General features: G+C 53.0%; 1 protein-coding gene across 3 annotated transcripts in view; it reads left to right on the top strand.

The window, feature by feature from the left end:
- The first annotated feature begins 2,098 nt into the window (after positions 1 to 2,098).
- ASTN2 (astrotactin 2) overlaps positions 2,099 to 12,905 on the top strand; it is a 904,520-nt gene continuing 893,713 nt past the window's right edge. For all 3 annotated transcript variants that reach the window (XM_028107899.2, XM_028107897.2, XM_028107898.2), the window contains exon 1: positions 2,099 to 2,537. In XM_028107899.2, coding sequence (XP_027963700.1) covers positions 2,099 to 2,537 — 439 coding nt within the window. The remainder of the gene's footprint in view (positions 2,538 to 12,905) is intronic.

Genomic DNA, 12,905 nt, shown 5'->3' with positions numbered 1-12,905 from the left:
TGCACTTCTATAAATGGACTATGTCAGCATATTTGAAGAAAGGGGCATAGAGAATCCGAAAGCCCCATTGCAGAGGATAGTGGCGGATTGTAAGGGTACAAAGGAGAGACTGAGGGAGGCAGGACGACATATTTTGGAGGAGTAAATGAACTGGAGCAGGCACCAGAGAGGCAAGAGACGATTTAGAATCAGAGGACTTGAAAGGGCAGATTCCACCTCTCCCCCTCCCTTTGGGTTCTCAGATTAGTAAACTGAGACAGGAGAAGCCTACCTTAACAAACCTCAGAGCTGAAACAGACCCAAATGCACTCATGCCTATGTGCCTTTCACATCTTCCATAGGTGGGTTTTTCCAAGGTCACTGAGGACAGGATGACTTAATAGAAACAGCCAAGGCTTTGCAACCTGGGGTTCAGATCTCAGCTCTTTTGCTATAGCTATATGACCTTGGGACGTCCCTTCACCTTCTGGACCTCCTGATCTCAGTTTCTTCTCCTGAAAAATGGGAATCGTAATATCCATCTCACTAGATTACGGTCATGTATAAAAGCTAACATAGATACTTGCCTAGCACTCAGAGAATGCTTCATAAGCAGTATTAAGTCCAAGATCACAACATAGGGTTTGATTTTTCCTTCTTTTCAGTCTTCTGCCTTTATCCAAATGTGATGGGAGAGGGAAAAAGGCAATTTTTGTGAAGGGTTAAAGACAGAAAGGAGAAAAGAGGCAGAAGAGGGAAGAACTGAGAGAAGTTAGTGCTCAGAGACCCCACAAAAAGTGCAGATGGGCAAGGAATATAGAGAACGGGGAATGTCTCACAAATTATAGGGAGGAAGCATTTGTAAGATTAAAGTCAAGATGAGGAGGAATGAAATGAGTGGAGAGATGAAAGAAAAAACAGCGAGGAGAGACAAGAAAGGTGAGGGGGGGTGGGGAAGGGGGCTGCTTGAGTACCGGATCCCCGCAGAGGGGATGGCTCCCTGGAGGATCCAGGTATGTGGGTCAGACAGAATCAGCCCAAGGCCAAAGGCTGCCATTGTTGTCTGAGGGCCTAGGTTCACAGATCAACTTGAATCTAGAAGGACTGGGGTAAAGAATTGGTGAACAGACCCCGTCCTCTGAATGGGGCAGAGGGTGTAGGAGCCCGTGGGAGCCAGAAGCAGACAGAGTAGTAGGTCTCTACCTCGCACCCTTTTCAGGAATTTCACACAGAGAACAGAGGCAGCCAAGTAGAGCTGCTCCAAGCTCGGAGTTGGGATCCAAAATACAAGCGGGAGAGTGGGCGGGCTTGCAGGGCGGCAGCTAGGGGGCCAGAGCTTCCTGGCCAGAGTCAATTTGGGGGCTAGAGCGTGGAGTGTGACACCACTCAGTCTGTAAGCATTTAATGCAACCGCGGAGGCCTGGGTGGGGGGAGAGAGGTGGGATCCTGGTGTTGGGGGATTGAATACGTGAGTTGTGGGCAAGTGGGTGAGGAGGGGGCTCTGAGATCCTAAGGACTTATTTCAGGGACGAGAAAAGGGTACAGGACTTGCTATTGAGCTTGTGGGGAGGGAGACAAAGTTAAGTCTTGGCCATCAAGAGGCGCCCCCAACCCCCAGGAGGGCGGGGCTTGGAGCCCGGCAGCGCGAAGGCGCGCCCCCAGGTACAGCCCGAGGAGGGTTGAGCCAGGGGTGGGGTGAAGCTGGGCGAGTAGGGTTGAGCCTGGAGGAATTAGAGGAGGCGCGAGGGGTCCTTAAGTCTTGAGAATTTGGAGAGGGTAGTGTGGTGAGGGTGGTATTGGGGGATCCTGGGAAAGGAGAGGGGCCGACTGGGATTTGCACGAGGCCGGGCGGAGCCTCCGGAACGCCCGGGGTCTGCGGGGGGGAGCCAGGGAGGGGGGCAGGCGGCGGGGCCCCGGGAGGCGGCGCGGGGGGGCGGTCCAGGGCCGATCGGGAGGCGGAGCCGGGAGCTGGGGGCTGCTGGCGAGCGGCTCCCACGGCTCCTTAGCTCCGGCGTCCTGGTTAGCTCCGGCGTCCGCCGCCGCCGCCGCCGCCGCTTCCTCTTCTTCCTCCTCCTTCACCGCCGCCGCCGCCGCTCGCAGCACCGCAGCCCCTCCCGCCATGGCCGCCGCCGGCGCCCGGCGCAGCCCCGGCCCCAGCTCGGGGCTCCGGGGGCGGCGGAGGCTCGGCTTCCACCCGGCGCCGCCGCCGCTGCTGCTGCTGTTCCTGTTCCTGCTGCCGCCCTGGCCACTGCTGGCCGGCGCCACCGCCGCCGCCTCGCGGGAGCCCGACAGCCCATGCCGGCTCAAGACCGTCACGGTGTCCACGCTGCCCGCCCTGCGGGAGAGCGACATCGGCTGGAGCGGCGCCCGCGCCGGGGCCGGGGCCGGGGCCGGGGCTGGGACCGGGGCCGGAGCCGCCGCCGCGTCCCCGGGCTCCGCCGGCTCCGCGGGCACCGCCGCCGAGTCGCGCCTCCTGCTCTTTGTGCGTAACGAGCTGCCGGGGCGCATCGCGGTGCAAGACGACCTGGACAACACCGAGCTGCCCTTCTTCACCCTGGGTAAGGCTGGGCGCCGGCACACGCGGGATCTCTTGGAGCCGGGAGCCCCTAAGTGAAACCCTACGGGTGGGGGCGCCCTGGGGATCCCCGCCCCGGGCTGCCCCGAGCGGGGTTGGGAGAGGGCAGTCGAGGGGCCCGGAAGGCGTACAGGTGGTTGGAAAGCAGTATGGGCAGGAGGTCCCCAAGAGCGCTTGGCGGGAGCTCGGGGGCGTGCCAACACTCCCGCAGTGGGGACCCGGCCCCCCATCTCTCAGACCAGGCGTTGAGCTCTGCCGTGATCCGTCCCCGACGCCGGAAAACCCAGATGGCTGAGTGTGCTCGAGCTGGGGCCCCGGGTGGTCCAGCCGCCCGCGGCTGCTCGGGGCACTGTCACTGGCCGCCCGCGGTTACCGCCCCCTCACTCTCGCCTCGGACTTGGAGGGTCCGCTCTTCCCCATAGATTTCCTGAAGATTCGGAGTGGAGAAGCTCCGTGTGGCATCACCCAACCCGCATAAACTCGGTCTCCGTGTGGGTTGCGTGACCTTGGCCAAGTCGCTTCCCCTCTCTGGGCCTCAGTTTTGGCCATCTGTGAAATGGGGCTGGGGAGGATTGAGTGATTTTTGAGGAGTGGGCTTCTGAGCCCGAGGTCTCCACTTCCAGATTCTCTACTTCTCTCCCCCACCCTCCTTGTCGCAGTTGCATTTCTGCCCCCTCCCAGGGGAGAGCGGGTTTGTCCTCGCAGCTCACTCACTGGGCTAATAATAATAACTTACAGGCGACAACACGGAAGCGAAGAGGGAAAGGGTGGGGGTGGGGTGGGGGCTCAAATGGAAAAGTTAATCGGAAAGTTCGCCAGCAGCTTGCTACCTGCTGGTTCCCAGCACCAATCCCGGAGGAGTCGGCCCTTGCGAGGAGCTGTGGGAAGCGCGGCTGATTTCCCACCCCGGTAATTGATAGCTTAATTATCTCGGAGAGCGTTTACAAAAATGCTCCCCCTTAGCTCTCCCGCGCTCGCGGATCGCTCGCTCCCCTCCCCTTCTGGGGGCGCAGGGCGCGATTGGTTGTCGGAGTCTGGCCAACAACAGCGCCTGGAAGGCGCCGGGGCTCGCCCGGAGACTCCCGAGCTCTTCTTCCCGGGATCCGTGCCTTTTCGGGATCCCGCTCGGCTCCGGCATCTCGCGGGTGAGGCGCCTTCGGGATCCCGGCTTGAACCTCCGAGGTTAACTCTTTGCTTGCCTGAGAAGCCCCAAAGACTAATCAATAGACTAGAAGCCTTTCTCCGGGGAGCCATAATATTTTTTAATGTATTTTTGTGACCCTCGTCCCCCTTGCCTTTCACGTTGGCCGCCTCCGGCGATTTGAGGGAGTGCCAGGCCCTGTTTGTGGTCGCAGCTTCTGGCCCCGGGGCTCTCCCCAGCTGGCTGTAACCTGAGCTAGCTGAGCTTTCCGGGAGGCCCGGCGGGAGAGCGCCTCGCAGGTTCCCTGGGGACTTCCCGCGGCGGCGCGTCTGGCGTGCGACACACACATGCACACACACACCACTAGCTCTTCCCACGTGCACCTGTGGGCCTCCCCATTTCCCAGGAAGGGGATGAGGGTGGAGATGGGGTTCCTTAGGGCGAAAGGCTAACCTTAGGCTCGGGTCTAACTCCTACCGCCTCCTTTCAGGGAAGGGTCCTTCCGGAGCCACGAAGGGTTCCCTTTGAAACCACTTCCAGTTCCACCCTTCCTCTTCCACCCGCGTGATCTCTCTACTCCGGGGTGTCCTGAGAGGTCAGGAGTGGGAATCTTCCTAAACGGCTGTTCAAATAAGGGCATAAAGGGGGACATTCTTGGGTATGGCAGGACTTGGGAGCTAGGACCCCCAGAGCATTCCAATTCCCCGAGGATGTGGAGGGCCGGGTCCAGTTGGCTATAGGAGTCGCCTGAAGCTGGCAATCTCTGCCTTTTTAAACTTTGGCTTTCAAGAGGGAGTGGGTGCCTGGGAGCTGGGGCAAGCTGAGTGGAGAGCTGAGTGAGGAGCTGGAAGTCTTGAATCCCCCGGGGCTCCAGCTTCGGCTGGAGAGTCCCCTGGCGCCCTCCACTTGGAGCCTTCCGCCTTCTCTGACGCACAGCAGCTGAGCCTGGCGGCTGGGGACTGCCTGCTGAGGAGTGGGGGGTTGCTGTCCCCCTTGGCAGCTCTGAGCCCTTTGGAAGCGTGTAGGGAATTGTGTCCCGCCTCCTTCTTCTCCCCCCAGCGCCCTGGACTGGCAGCTCAAGGCGCTCCCTCCAGGGATTTGGCTAGCGAGGTAGTCACCAGATGGCCGAGTATAGCAGGAGCTGTGTAGGGAGACGTGGGTTTTTTATTTGTGTTGGTCTTCCACTGTTTGCACGTAAACATGGAGTGCACAATGAGCTCTGGGAGGGCCAGGCTGGCTGCAAAGGAGGGCCCGTGTGTGGGGTGGGGTGGGGTGGGGGGGTACTATGAGTCATTTTTGGCCTTATCTTTCCCAAGGTCCCAGGGTAGCTGCATCCCATCATTTCATCCCCAGACCTTTGAAACAGCCTTGCCTAGTGTTTGTCTCCGGTGTGTTGAGCGAGTCTTTCACTACTTCCTGGACAGTTCAAGGGGTTTGGAGATGGCACGCGCCGCGGTTGCCTATGCAGTCCGTAAATGCCAAATCCTGCCAATAATGTGGTGTGTGGAGACACCACTAGGGGGTGATAGTGTCTGCCAAAGCCCTCGGGCCATGCTTTGGGTTGTGGACCCAGAGTTGGTGGTTTGAAAATGTCCCTGGCAGTAAAGGGGGGGTGGGGTGGGGGTGGTGGTGAACAGACACATAAAAGATAGAATTCCGTTTTACTGTCAGTCTAGTTGGGGGACCTCAAGGTTGTTCTGCATACGTTGCCTACCATCCGCATTCACCAAAGACACCTGCATACCTGGCCCTATCTCCCTCTATTCTGCCTCTCTTGTTTGAGTTATTGGCTCTATTATTGATAATGCCTGCTCATATTTCTCCTCTCCCATCATGTTCCAGCCTGCTTTATGTAGTTGGAAGTTACACCAGAGCTGAAATTTTCCCCAAGTTTCGGTGTCTGGGTCTCTTTTTAGATTATAAGTCAATGGCACTGACAAAGTGAATTTCCTTTAAAGTGATCAAGGGATACCAAATAGTTACTGAATCTTTAATGAGGTGCTAAGAGGTTTACTCTTGCCTTTTATTATTAATTCACATAAAATATATGAAGTGGGCATTTCTGTTCTTCCCATTGTACAGATTAAGGAATCATTTTTGGAGAAGTCAGATGCCTAGTTCAAGGTCACACGGTGGGGAAATGGCAGACCTGGTGCTGGAATCTCGTTCTACCAGATATCTGTTCTTGGTAGTTGCGTATTGGCAAATAACTATGCATTGGTATACATATGGTTACGTTTAGGTAGGGCATGGGTGCGGGGTCCTGGAGAGAAATACACCAATCATCAACATGACGAGAACATTTCTCAAAGGAACTTCAGCTACACTCGGGTGCTAAAATATGAGAGTCTGAAAGTAAGGCATGACCTTCGATGACCCTGACAGCTCAAAGTTCCATGACTCATGGGATGTCAGGGGGCATTCTATGTCATGGTGCCAATGAGTGATGGAGATTACACATTCTGTCACATCAGGGAGGGGGCACATCTCTGTAGATTCAGAGAAGGCTGGGGAAACTTCCAAAAAGGAAAAAAAAAATTTGAATGATGCCTTAGGAGGATAGGGTGGCGGAGAGGTTAGAGGCTCCAGTGCAGTTTGGGAATTTCGTGTTGGTTAGGATCTGGAAATCTCAGCTGTGGCCCACTGTGACCTTGAACAAGTCATTTATCCCCAGAGCTTCAGTTCTTTGTGCTGTAATGTGAGTGGGTAGAGAAGCCCTAAAATAATCCTTCGGTGTAGAGATTCTATGAACTTGAAGTGACCTGATGCACTCTGTTACTCTGACTAGCTCCTCTTGCTTCTGTCTCCTTCCTTTTGCTGGTAACACAGGGTATTGGGAAGGCCTGATTGAAAAGAAAGAATTTGTGCAGGAGCAACTGCTGGTACAGGGCTTCAGAGGTGAACCTGCACATCACTCAGTCCTCATTTGCCCCCAGGCAGCCCTGGAGTCTGCTTGTGGATTTAGCTTTCATGCCCACAGGTAGGGAAATGGCATCCTTCTTCCTGCGCATGACCTTGACCGGGCTGGACTGTTTACCACCAGCCTTGATTTAGCAAAAGGGGGAAAAAAGAGATAAAAATGGAGTAAGCACTCATTGTCAACATTTCTTTCTTTTTTTTTAAAAAAAAGATTTTATTTATTTAACAGAGAGAGACACAGTGAGAGAGGGAACATAAGCAGGGGGGAGTGGGAGAGGGAGAAGCAGGCTCCCCACGGAGCACTGAGCCCGATGTGGGGCTCGATCCCAGGACCCTGGGATCATGACCTGAGCCAAAGGCAGATGCCTAACAACTGAGCCATCCGGGCACCCTCTCTTTTCTTTCTAAATTACCTTGGCATATATATCCCACGGTTAAGGCGTGTGCTGTGTATTTCGGGGAGGGCACACGGAGAAGGATAGCCCATCCAGTAGTATGTCTCCGTGCATTTGGATGAGTAGATCTGTAGATCTGGTCTGCAAAGATTCCTTAAAATACAAACAAAAATGGAGACCAAAAGAGAAAAGCCTCCAGAAGGAATGAGGATTTAGGCACCAAATCAGAAGGGTTGCGATAGGCAGGGAGTTTAGTCTAGGAAGGACAATTCAGAAAGGGCGGGAGCAGCTGCCTAGGAATGTCAATGGGGAATAGGGGAATTGCTTTTTTCTGTCTGGTTCAAAAGGTGCAAATGCTAGGGGGATGAGTTCAGCCCCCACAGGGGTTTGGTTCCCAGGGAGCCGTCCAGGACTCAGCATCCTGACCCCTAATGATTATAGGATTTGTGTTGGAGGAAGGCTTCCAACAGAGACTACACAGCTATCTGGCAGGCATTTGGAGAAAGAGCCCAAGCCCTGGGAGACAGTGAGGCTATTTGCCCTTTTTGGTTTCTGGCTTGATTCTGAAGGTTGATGCCAGTGATGAACAGGGAGAAAAAAAACAACAACCAGATACAGATAGTAGTAATGTGGGTCTTCTCTAGGGATTTCTGACCAGAGAATATTCGTTAAAACCAATCCCAGTGTTCTTTTCTGTATGGGCCAGAGAGAGAGAAAGAGAGATTGTAGGGTGGATAAGAGAGAGAATTTGGTATCTTCAAACAAAGCTAGGTTTAAAGATATATATGTTATTTTCTCAGTTGGGCACCAGGTCCCTTATCACTAAATAAAGTAGTTGAGTGGCACTTAGACTTCGAGGTCCCATCGTGCTGTGATGGTCCAGGTTTTGGGGATATTGTAAATAAGGGTCCTAGTCAGGGGGGTGTTCATCGGTCTCTGATCTGAGTCTTCCTCTTTCCACTCCCTTCCCTTACCCAACCCCAGCCTTTCGCCAGCTCAAACCTGATGATATATATTTAAGAATCAGGGCAGACAGAGATGTATTGTTTGCCCTCAGGAAGTACTGAGTTACTGAGGGGGCAGTGGGGCAGGGAGAGAGGTGGATTCCTTTCGGCCATGTTACGGAGGCTCAAGTTCGGTCAAGGCCAGCCAGATTGGCTGTTTCTGGGGGTCAGTGACACCAGCTGAGATAGCACAGCTCTGCAGGCTTGGGTGTGACCCAGAGCTTGATGTTTTCCTGAATTGGGCCCTCAGGCTGCAAGAGCGTTCTATAATTTTAATTTACAGCAGGTTCAGCAGGTTTGAAATGGCCTCTGGCAAGCAAAATCTCCTGCTTCTCACTTCCTTGCTTTGCTGTAAATTTGGCCTTGGCTGCCCTAGGACGGTGTGAACATGGGGGCTTCAGGGAGAGAAGGATGGGGAAGTGACAGTGACTTCTTTGGGTGAAGTCATGAAACTTTGACCATGACAATCAGTGGCTGATGGGCTCACCACCTCACAACATCTCAGAGCACACAGTATTTTTTATGGGAACATGGGGGCCCAGACTGGGGAAGAAACTTACTTGAGAACCAGCAGTTCAGACTTGAACCCAGTGGTCCTGGATCCCACTCTGTGCTTCTTTCCATTACCCTGGACCTCGAATACTTGGCTCTGGGTTTAAATACATCCCAGTGTCTGAAACTGGGCTGATCATCATCAAGTGCACCACTCTCTCCTCTCCCTGCAACAAAAACAAACCAAACCCCCTCCCCAAAAAACCTAAAATCTACGGAAAAAAAAATCCCAGGGAAACGGAATTTGTTCTCCTGCCCAAGTACCCAGCTGGTTGGCTCCCATCTCTCCTGAGAACCGGAGCTGATAGGTTTTTGTTCTGGGGGAGGAAGCCTCATCGCTTTTTACTCCAGCTGCCTTTGGGGGTGAGCAGAAGAAGCCTGCTCTTTTCCAGGAAAGGAACGAAATTCGGATTTAACCTTGACGTGGAGCAGCATTCCGGGGATGCTTTCTTTGCAGAGCTCATGCTTTCCCAAGTTCTCTCACTGACCAGCTAGTGGCAACAGAAGATTAACTATAGTGAGAGAGAGAGCGAGAGCGAGAGCGAGAGCGAGAGCGAGAGCGAGAGAGAGAGAGAGGGAGAGAGTGTGTGTGTGTGTGTGAGAGCTGGTCTCTCTCCCTCCCAGCAGAGCTTGCAGCCTTTCTGCCCTAGAAGGAGGCAGGCAGCCGGGCTTGGCCTGGCCTCCTCTCCTCTCCATTGCTAGCGCTTAAGTTTCTCTGGCTCTCTGGTGCTGTCTGTAGCTCTGCTGGACGGCAGCCCCCATAAAGACTTCCCTTTGGATTGGAAGGGGGATGCTTGGTGACTACACAACGTGAGACTCGGGACTGAGACCTCTGTAGCTTCCCTGCTGGCGGGCTAGAACGCGCAAGCAGCCCCGTCGGTGAGTCCAACATTGACGAGGCTGCTGCAGGCTATGCCCTGTCTGGGTTTTCACCTGAAGGAGAACCATGACTCCAGCCCCATTGTCAAAGCCCCTGGCAGGCTCAGACCTTAATGTTTCTCTCAACTACAATTTTAGCAGTCAACTCAATGGCCTGTTCACCTCCACTCTTATCCTGTCTACTCTACCATCCGTACTTGCAGGCAGAGTGATATCATTAAAAGCCCAGATCTGATCATGGCTGTTCTCTCCTAAAGCACTTCACTGGTTCCTCACAGTTTTTAGTATGGAGTTCAAGCTTCTTATTGTGGTCCAAGTCCAAGATCAGACTCTGCCCAGAGTGCCCTGTCGTAAGAACCCTCCGTTTTGGTTTGGTAGCTTTGTTCCACCACTCCCCTGGGAAGATTCCTTCTTACCTTTCAAGACTGAATTTGTTTTTTTCTTTTTTAAGGAATTTATTTAAGAGAGAGAGAATGAGCAGTGAGGAGGGGCAGAGAGAGAGGGAGAAGCAGACTTCCTGCTGAGCAGGGAGGACCCCAGGATCATGGCCTGAGCACAAGGCAGCCGCTTAACCTCCTGAACGACCCAGGCATCCCTCAAGACTGAATTTAAATGTCACCTTATCTTTGCAGCCTTTCCTGACCTCCCACTGGAGTTGCACACTTGAGCCTTGGCACCCACTATCAATATAAAGGAAGACTCTAACCATGACTAGGCCCTTAAGTGAGCACCTACAGTGTGCTAAGCACTGTCCCAGGTGCTTAGGATATAACAGAGAACAAAAGATAGAGAGATTCTTGTATTCAGATAGCTCATTCGTAGAAGTGAGTGAGTGTGTGGATGGGTGGGTGGTAAGCAGAGGATAATAACAATGCACATGATAAATAAGAAAATTATGTAGTATGTGAGGATGTGATAAATTGTATGAATAAAAGAAAATTAAATACAAGGGAAATTTTGGAAATGAGATGGGTTTTCATATTAAGTAGAGCAGAGCGAGAGGGGATTGTTGAGAGTGAGGGGGTAGAACCAAGACTTGAAGGTAATGAAAGAGTTAGCCAAGCAGGTATCTTGGAGAAGAGCATTCCAGGCAGAGAACTACCCTGGAGCACATCTGGAATGCCCAAGGCCAGTGCCTCCAGAGTGGAGCGAGCAGGGGGAGGCAGCACAGGACAGGGGAGGATGTGGGGAGGCACCCAGGGCCATACGGACTGCCTGGGGTTTTTGCTTTCACCGTGAGTGGAGAGCCAGGCAGGATTTTAAGCAAAAGAGTATCAACATCTAACTTATGCTTGGAAAGACTTACTTTGGCTTCTCTGGACAGGAGCAAAGATGGAAGCAGGCAGGTCTGTTCAGGGATGATGGTGGCTTGGCCCACAGCGAGAGTCCCTACTGGGCAAACCTGGAGAGGTGCTGGAATTCCACTCATCCATCTTAACATCTGAACTGGAACACCACCTCTTCCATAGAGTTTTCCCTCTTCTGAGCTCCCATAGTCATTCCTTCTACCTTCTCCTAGCTCCCTGTTATTCTGGGGGTGTCGATAGGATGAGGAATGTGGTCAGTTTGATTGGAGGAAAGTGTGCTGGGTTTAGGGAAGACCTCCTCTTGAGAATCATGAAAGCCAGATAAGGGATTGGAACCTTTGCATGGCGGCAAACAGAGAGGCATTGAATGTTGTGGGGAAGACGATACACCATGGTTTGGGGATCACCCAATGTAATAATCTAGGGCATTCTCAAAACAGAACCCTTCCATGTAAAGATGGGGAAATCGAGGTCACGTAGCAAGGCAGTGATGAAGCAAAAACCAGATCTCAGTCTACTGACTCCTGGTCCTGTTGTCTTCCTCCCACTTTGGGGAAGGGCAGCTGGGCCACCAGGGCGGAGGGGGGGGACCTGGTGTTCCAGACGGTATCATTCTGGCATGGCGGAGGCTCTGAGAACGTCTGTTGGACATTTACTGTGCCCCCAGGTGTCACACTGGTACGGCTGCTATCTCGTTTTGTCCTCTCCACGGTGCTGAAAGACCGGATTCACCCCATGTTTTAGGTGAGCTGTGAGGCTCAGAGAAATTAAGGAATATGCCCAAGACAGACAGCTGTTACGTGGCTGGGCTGGGTCCAAACCCGGGTCTGCCTGGTTCTAAACCCTGTGCTCTCTCGCCTCCCAGGCTGCACAGGACTAGGAGTGCTCCTGAGTTTTCATCTCTTCAACAACCTCTCTTACTTTTTTCTCTTCCTGTTCTCATTACCAAGGAGTTGCAGGCATTTCTTTATTGGAACTTCAGGTGTGACAGCCTCACAGCCCCAAGGGACTGAGCACCTTGTTTCTTCGCTGCCAGGAGCTGACTCAGCATCTCCCCAGGCCCTTTGGCTCCGTGCCACTTTGCCAAGAGAGCACCAGGCCTTGTCTCATTTTCTTTAGATGCCACTCATTATCGCTGGACTACTAGACAAGCAAATACCTACACTTCTGTGCCTTCATGACTCCCCTCTTTCCCTCCTTCCTCCTCCCCTCTTTCCTTACTCCTCTCCCTTCTTCCTTTTCTACTCTTCTTCCCCCAGGGCTTAGGGAATTCCCTCCTTATGCTGGGCACAGTGTCATACTGGGGAAACCTGTTATCTAGTCCTTTTAGGCACATGGGAAAGCTCTACCTTCTCTTTCTAGAAATTGACTGGGAATCCGTTGTCAGACCCACAGTCCCCTTTTGACCAGGTGCACTTCCTTGGCACTCTTCCTCTCCACCCCAAGTTGAATTTTGTCCACCTAGTGCTTCTTCTTCTTCTTTTTTTTTTTTAAGATTTTATTTATTTATTTGAGAGAGCATGAGCAAGAGAAAGCACAGGAGCTGGGGAGAGGGGCAGAGGGAGAGGGAGAAGCAGACTCCCTGCTAAGCTGGGAGCCCAATGCGGGGCTCAATCCCAGGACCCTGAGATCATGACCTGAGCTGAAGGCAGACAGTTAACCCCCTGAGCCACCCAGGTGCCCCACCACCTAGCGCATCTTAGCAGCGTCGTGCAGTTTTTATGTTCCCTCATTGAGAATGGAAGTTACATGACGTTATCTATACATATGGGACATATATAATAATAGATATCTTTAGATATATTAGAATACTGTAAAAATCCAGTGTATCCTTTTCCTAGAATACTAGAACCAGGTAAAATAAAGCCTCTGAGATCCAGCCCAACTCCCTCATTTACCGAGCAAAGAGAAGTACATTTTCCAAGGTCCCAGAGCGAATGCAGAGCAAAATCCAGGCTCCAGCCCAGTTCCTCTGACTGGGAGGCAGTGTGCTAGAGGGTGGGGGTGGGGTGGGGGGACATGTGCCAGCTCTAAAGACCCCAATCCCCCCAGATCAAGTCCTGGACGCACTACTTCTTCACTACAGTGACATCTGTAGGCCACCTCCCCGAGCCTGTTGCTCATTGGTAAAGTGAAGACGAGATAATAATCACT

The sequence above is a fragment of the Eumetopias jubatus genome, unplaced genomic scaffold, assembly GCF_037043125.1.
Source record: "Eumetopias jubatus isolate StellerSeaLion01/CBP00866 unplaced genomic scaffold, mEumJub1_p1.0 scaffold_15, whole genome shotgun sequence".
NCBI lineage: Eukaryota > Metazoa > Chordata > Mammalia > Carnivora > Otariidae > Eumetopias > Eumetopias jubatus.
This window is presented reverse-complemented; position numbering and strand designations above follow the sequence as displayed.